At 57.5% G+C, this 6,362-nt stretch overlaps 2 protein-coding genes across 2 annotated transcripts in view; one reads left to right on the plus strand and one right to left on the minus strand.

Annotated features, from left to right (window-relative positions):
• The window catches only part of PTSG_03494 (uncharacterized protein), a gene marked incomplete at its 3' end in the record, with an annotated part of 12,662 nt that extends 7,039 nt beyond the window's left edge, over window positions 1-5,623 (minus strand). Inside the window, exons 1-7 of the mRNA XM_004995169.1 lie at window positions 4,024-5,623; window positions 3,611-3,766; window positions 3,317-3,394; window positions 3,003-3,068; window positions 2,699-2,749; window positions 1,966-2,364; window positions 84-1,835 (exon numbers count right to left, since the gene is read on the minus strand). Coding sequence (XP_004995226.1) covers window positions 84-1,835; window positions 1,966-2,364; window positions 2,699-2,749; window positions 3,003-3,068; window positions 3,317-3,394; window positions 3,611-3,766; window positions 4,024-5,493 — 3,972 coding nt within the window. The 5' untranslated portion in view covers window positions 5,494-5,623. The remainder of the gene's footprint in view (window positions 1-83; window positions 1,836-1,965; window positions 2,365-2,698; window positions 2,750-3,002; window positions 3,069-3,316; window positions 3,395-3,610; window positions 3,767-4,023) is intronic.
• A 45-nt stretch (window positions 5,624-5,668) lies between these two features.
• Window positions 5,669-6,362, plus strand: part of PTSG_03495 (uncharacterized protein) — a gene marked incomplete at its 5' end in the record, with an annotated part of 4,828 nt that continues 4,134 nt past the window's right edge. Inside the window, one exon of the mRNA XM_004995170.1 lies at window positions 5,669-5,869. Coding sequence (XP_004995227.1) covers window positions 5,669-5,869 — 201 coding nt within the window. The remainder of the gene's footprint in view (window positions 5,870-6,362) is intronic.

Below are 6,362 nucleotides of genomic sequence, written 5' to 3' on the forward strand. Positions count from 1 at the left end.
GACGACGACAACAACACACACACACACACACACACACACACACACACACACACACACACACACACACACACACACACACACACCTGCCCCTGCTGCTGGTTGCGTGCAGCGGGAGAGAAATCGCGCGAAAAGCCGGCGTGGTCTGCGTCCTGCGACGAACGCTGCTGCTGGTTGGAGGATGCATAGGCATCTGTGTACTGGGATGGGCCTGTGTCATCTCCTCCTGTCACTTCACTGCTGTGCTCACTGCGCGCGAAGAGACGCAAGGGTGCTTGACGCTGCTGCTGCTGCTGCTGCTGCTGCTGTTGTTGGGGGAAAGGTGGCTGATGGCGGTGCTGTTGGTGGGAATGGGGATGAGGGTGGCGTGGAAAGGCGCCCATGTTTGGCAGGAGCGGCAGTGGCGGGAACGGTGCGCCAAGTGGCATGTTGGTGGCCCCGCCAGAGGTTGGGAATGGCGCGTTGTGGCGATGCTGGTTCACATCACCACGTGCACCCCCGCTGATGCTGCCATCAACATCGTCATCACCATCAGCAACTGCATTGGTGGTTGTTGTCGGCGCATATGTGCCACTGCTGGCATCGTCCTGCTGCTGAGTGGCAAAGGGTGTCTCGTTTTGCACAGCAGACGCTTCTTCGCGTGATGAGGAGATTGGCACGTCCTCCACCGCTGTCATGGTGTCAGCAGCACCGCTCTCCTTAATCGACTGCTCAAAGCCATCATCCACACCATCTTGTTGTTGTTCTTGTTGTTGCTGCTGCTGCTGCTGCTGCTGTTGTTGTTGTTCTTGTTGTTGTTGTTGTTGGTGCTGCTGCTGCTGCTGTTGTTGTTGTTCTTGTTGTTGGTGTTGTTGGTGTTGTTGTTGGTGCTGCTGCTGCTGCTGCTGCTGCTGTGGGTGGCCCCGCTGGTGGTGCGAGTGCATGCGCTGAGCCATGTGCATGTGCATGTGCATGGCGGCTGCTGCTGCCTGGCCATACGGTGCGGGCATTGCGTACGGGTTGCCCATCATTGCGGGCGGGATTCCAAACATGCCATACTGCTGCTGGGCGAGCGCAAACGCCATCTGCGCAGACGGGTGCATTGCCATCATCTGCTCACTGCCGAAAAAGGGGACCGGCATTCCGGGCGCCCCGCCGCGCTCATCCATCATTGCAAACGGCTGCTGTTGCTGCTGTTGCTGCTGTTGTTGCTGTTGTTGCTGTTGTTGCTGTTGCTGTTGCTGTTGCTGGCGGACGCGTGGAGGGGATGTGGTGCTTGCCTCATCCCTGGCCTGCGTTTCCCCAGCACCGTCGTAGTCGCCTGCAGGCTTGATGTCGCCAGTGGCAGTGGCAGACCGATCCGTGTCGACGAGGTCCGGTTGCTGCTCGCCACTCTCGTCCACAACAGTGCCTGTCGTGGCGGTTGTGGCTGGCGACTTGACCATCACCACCACTGCACCTTCGTCGTCGTCATCAACGTACGACACAGCGCGTGCAAGCGCTGCCTCGTCCTGCTGCACACCTGCCTCGCCACCATCGACATTGTTGGTGTCCGTGCTGTCATCGTGCTCGCCCACGCCCATGATGGCTGGATCGTCAAACAGAGACATGTCCACGGCCGTGTTCTCGTCAACCAGCTCCTCCCCGTCCTCTGCATCTCCCTGTACGGTCTCTTGTTCCTCCTCCGCCTCGACCACCTCTTGATCCCCTTCGCCAACAGCTTCGCCAAGACCACGCTCGCTGTCTGCCGTCGCATGCACGTCATCCCCATCATCGCCCATCGGCAAATCAGGCTCGTCCACACCGCCAATGACAACATCAAATGGCGCAGACACATACGCGGCGCCCGGCAGCGTCACCTAATGGTGGTGGTGGTGTTGATGATGATGATGATGATGACGATGTAGCGGTGAGTGGTGGCTCACCGATTCGGCACGCATACATGCGTAGATGCACACGCGTATACACATGCACATTGTTGTGACCTACCGCAGGAGAAGTGATCACGGCAGATGAAACTTTCTCTTCTTCTTCTTCTTGTTCTTCTTGTTCTTCTTGTTCTTCTTCGTTCTCTTGCTTCTCCTCTTCGGCTGCATCTTCATCGCCGCTGTCCTCTGCATCACTCAAGGGCGCTGAAGACGAAAGTGACGACGTGCTGAGAGACGTTGCGAGCTGCCCCTGTATGTCGAGTGTGCGAAGCATCTGCTTCACAACACCCGTCAGCAGGGACGCGTCGTTGTCGCTATCGTTGTCGACAGCACCTACGGCAGCTGTTGCTTTCCCAGCAGCATCGTTGTTGTTGTCGCTTTCGATGTCCTCCTGCGGCTCGCCTGCTGCTGTTGGTGTCTTCTTCGCTGCAGCGTCCATGCACACGTACGAGCGCAGCGCCTGTCATCACAGCCAATGCAAAACGTGCATGAGCGAAGCACGAGCCAATAGGAGCAACACACCATGTGCAATGTGTGCGTATGGGTGTGTGAGTGTAAGTGTGTGTGCGTGTGCGTGTGCGTGTGCGTGAGTGTGTGTGAGTGTGTGCGTGTGCGTGTGCGTGTGCGTGTGCGTGTGCGTGTGCGTGTGCGTCAGTGTGTGTGTGCGTGAGTGTGTGTGTGCGTGAGTGTGTGTGCGTGTGTGTGTAAATGTGTGTGTGTGTGTGTGTGTGTGTGTGTGTGTGTGTGTGTGGAAGCGAGTGCACACGAAGCGGTGCATGTTCAATGGCGCTCACCTCCGCAGCGGCGGCGCGAGTCGTGCAACGATCGAGAAAGGAGCGCATGGGCTGATGGTGGTCGTATGGATGACGGTAATCGCAGTCGTGATGGCGATTGTAGTGGTCATGGTGAGCAGAGATGGTACCAAAACAAACGCAACACGGTAATGTAATAAAACTGCTAGAGGATAGCGTGTGTGTGTGGGGGGGGGTGCGTGTGTGTGTGTGTGTGTGTGCCTATGTGTGTGTGTGTGTGTGTGTGTGTGTGTGCCTCTGTGTGTGTGTGTGTGTGCCTATGCGTGCGTGCGTGCAATCATGTCACCTCGTGGCAGATTGCGGGCAGGCGGTCGTTGTTCAAAGCCGTCGCCCCTAGGAGCACAAGTGCAAACTGATGAAGAGATCCAAGCAACAAATGCACAGACACACAGAACAGGAGACGTGCGTGGGATGTGATGTGATGTGACGTGAGAAGTGACGGGGAGTACGGACATGACAAGCTGGTGATTCACACCACAAATCGACTCATTCGTCGCTGTGCGGCTGCGTCTGTGTTTGTGTGTCTATGTCTGCGCGGCTGTGTGTTCATGTGGATGTGTGCATTCCGAGTGTAGTGGGGCGGGGGCGGTTCATGCGTACATCATCGCAGCATTTCGTGATGGCGCTGGAGACCAGCTTCTCCACGTGCGACTGGAGCTCTTGCTCAAAGGCCTTTGTCTGTCGTCAGTGCACCAAATAACACATCGCATGCACGCACATGTGCGCACGCACGTGAGCAAGCGCCGATCACCAACACACGCGCCACACACGCGCACAACACAAACAGACAAGCCACATCAAGCACGTAACACAAACACACACGCGCGCCACAGCAAGCACACGACGCAACAAGCATCCCCTCCCCCCGCCCCCAACCCCCGCTGGGCCGCGAACCTGGGCGATGTGCGCGTCGACGTTGTCTGAGATCTCTTCGAGCAGCGTGATGCGTGCATCCACCTCCCGCTTGCGGGCAATGGCGACCTTTTCCTCCCGGCTCAACTTCATGTCCGGCCGAGTGCGGCACGCCTCCTCAAGCCGCGTGATGCGCGCCTGGTGGGGAGGGGCGACGTGGTGGTGGTGGTCGTGAAGCGGTGGTGGATGGTGAAGGAACTGAGACACAAATCGCACACAAACATACAAACACACACACACACGTACACACAAATACAATCACGCTCGTACACACAAACACGCATACACACGAACACACGTACACACAAATGCGCACAATCACACGAACACACGTACACGTACACACGTACACACGCACACGCATTCGCATAGACATCACTGGTGCCTACACACACCTTGCGCTTGTTGACGGTGCGCATGCGCTTGAACAGCACCGGTGGGAGCGGGTTTTCTGGCGGCGATGGAAGCGTGGTGGCTGCTGCTGCTGCGTCGCACGCATCGACAGGCACGGCACGACGTGAAGTGACGGCGACTCCGTCTGCCTGCTGGCGCTCCAGTTCCGCTTGCTTGTCGTCCTGCTCACCTGCTTCCTCGGGCACGGCAGCCGTCAGTGCCTCTTCATTCCCCTCATCCCCATCGGCATCACCATCGCCGGCTTCAGTGAGAGGTGCAGAAGCTGCCTCCGCCACAACTTCATCGTCATCGTCCTCCGCCATCTCAACTTCGTGTTGCTCTTGCTCTTCCCCTTGCTCTGCCTCCGCTGCCCGCTCCACCTGGGCAGTGAAGTACGTGTACAGCGCGCGGAGCGAGATGGGCGGCACAAGGTCGTGCACGGATGCATCCAGAATGCTGCTGCTGGCATCCTCCGTGACTGCAGGCGTCTCCTCGCCAGCAACACCGTCGTCGTCTCTCTGTTCCCTGAGTGCGGCAGCTTCCGTTTCCGTTTGGAACTGCTGATCTTCTTGTTCTTCCTCTTGTTCTTGTCCTTGTTCTTCAGCTTGCTCATTCTCTCCCTTGAGTTCAGGTGGAGCCACTGCAGTCTGCACATCTGCGGTGCCGGTGCCTTTGCTGTCAGCACTCTCGTCAGCAGTGACTTGATGGTGCTCAGCGGCAACCTCCCCCTCTTGCTGGTCAGCTTCACCTTTTTGGTTCTTGCGCTGGCGATGGGCACCACCGCGACGGCGCGCACGGCGCTCACGCGGCTGCTGCTGCTGCTGCTGTTGCTGCTGCTGTTGCTTGACGATGTCAGAGGCACTGCTGCCGACTTCAAGCGAGCCCGATTCGTGGGGAGTGACCACGGGAGGTGCCTTGCCGCTGGTGCCGTTCTCTGGTTGCCGGTTGTCGCGCTTGGATTGCTGCGCTTGATTCTTGCCGCGGCTGCCGCGTTGGCGCTGGCGGCGGCGAGAGGACCCACGCTGCTCGATGGAGGGATCATCGGCCTTGGCCACTTGATCCCCATTGGCATGGTTTGCCTTGGACGCAGCACCACCATCAACTGCAGCGGCAGGTGGCTCGGTTGACAATGCCGAAGCAGGCTTGGAACCGCGACCACCACGACGACCTCGACCACGCGGCTTCTTGCGGTCGTCAGATGGCTGCTCGGGCTTTTGCTGTTGCTGTTGCTGCTGTTGCTGCTGTTGTTGCTGCTGTTGCTTGCCTTGGTTGCGCGCATGCTGCTGCGGCTTGTCTTGCCTGGCTGGCGCTTCATCCGCTTGCTGCTGTTGCTGGTGCTGCTGCGGCTTTTTCTTCTTCTGTCCACCACGACGCGAACGTCTTCGCCCGCCTTCGCTGCTGCCATTGGGCACGGCTGCAGCGGTGGCTGGTTTCGATGGTGCAGCCATGGTGGCTGCGACACGGTCTGCCATTGCAGTTCTTCGCGCTTTGGTGCTGATCGATGAAGCCACAGACGGATGAGGACGTGGTTTGTGTGTACGCGGTGTCAGTGCGATAATGGTGTGGAAGCACAAACAAGATGGAAAGTGCGCTGTGCCAGCCGTGGTTGAGGAAAAGTTGGTGAAGTTTTCGGCCAATAATCAGCAGCGATGCTGCAAAGCAAGGACAGCAGTGAAGAAGGAGGGGGAGTGCGCGGTGACTTGCGGTGTGGTGGTGATGCAGCCAGCAATGGTGATGACGAGAGTGAGGATGTGGTCACGCGGCTCTTGCAACAGGTGACCTCGCAGCTGTCCTATGAGCAGAGGCTTGCTTTCCTCAAACGCCTTCCAGTCATGTGCAAATCAGATGGTACGTAGGTGTGTGTGTGTGTGTGTGTGTGTGAGTTTACGATTCATTATCCTAGGCGCTGGGTAAGGGTCGTCTGGATATAATTGTTTAGAGTAAGGGTTTAGCGTGATTGATCGGGGTTGACTTTAACGCCGTCTGCTACCTGCAAGATTTCTAACAGCGTATAGACCAGTTGGGCCTTGACAAATCGGAAACGTCGGTGTCAGGGCAGCGGGGAAAACAACAATAGACCAAATGACCACCGATACAATACAATCTGCCGAAAAGGTAATCTATCATTCAACGCCATCGGGTAAAGCGATGATCGGACGCTAGACGCTCAGACTACTAGACTAAATCATGGCACGGGCGGCAATGAGAGTGAGCGTGAAATGGACACTCGTAACAACTGAATAAAGACAGAGCTATATCTCAAAGCGACGCAACATCGCATGCAGGATAAGACGAGACCGGACGGCGGTAGAGAGAGCAGTATATCATCCGCTGCAGGAGA

The sequence above is a fragment of the Salpingoeca rosetta genome (assembly GCF_000188695.1).
Source record: "Salpingoeca rosetta unplaced genomic scaffold supercont1.8, whole genome shotgun sequence".
NCBI lineage: Eukaryota > Choanoflagellata > Craspedida > Salpingoecidae > Salpingoeca > Salpingoeca rosetta.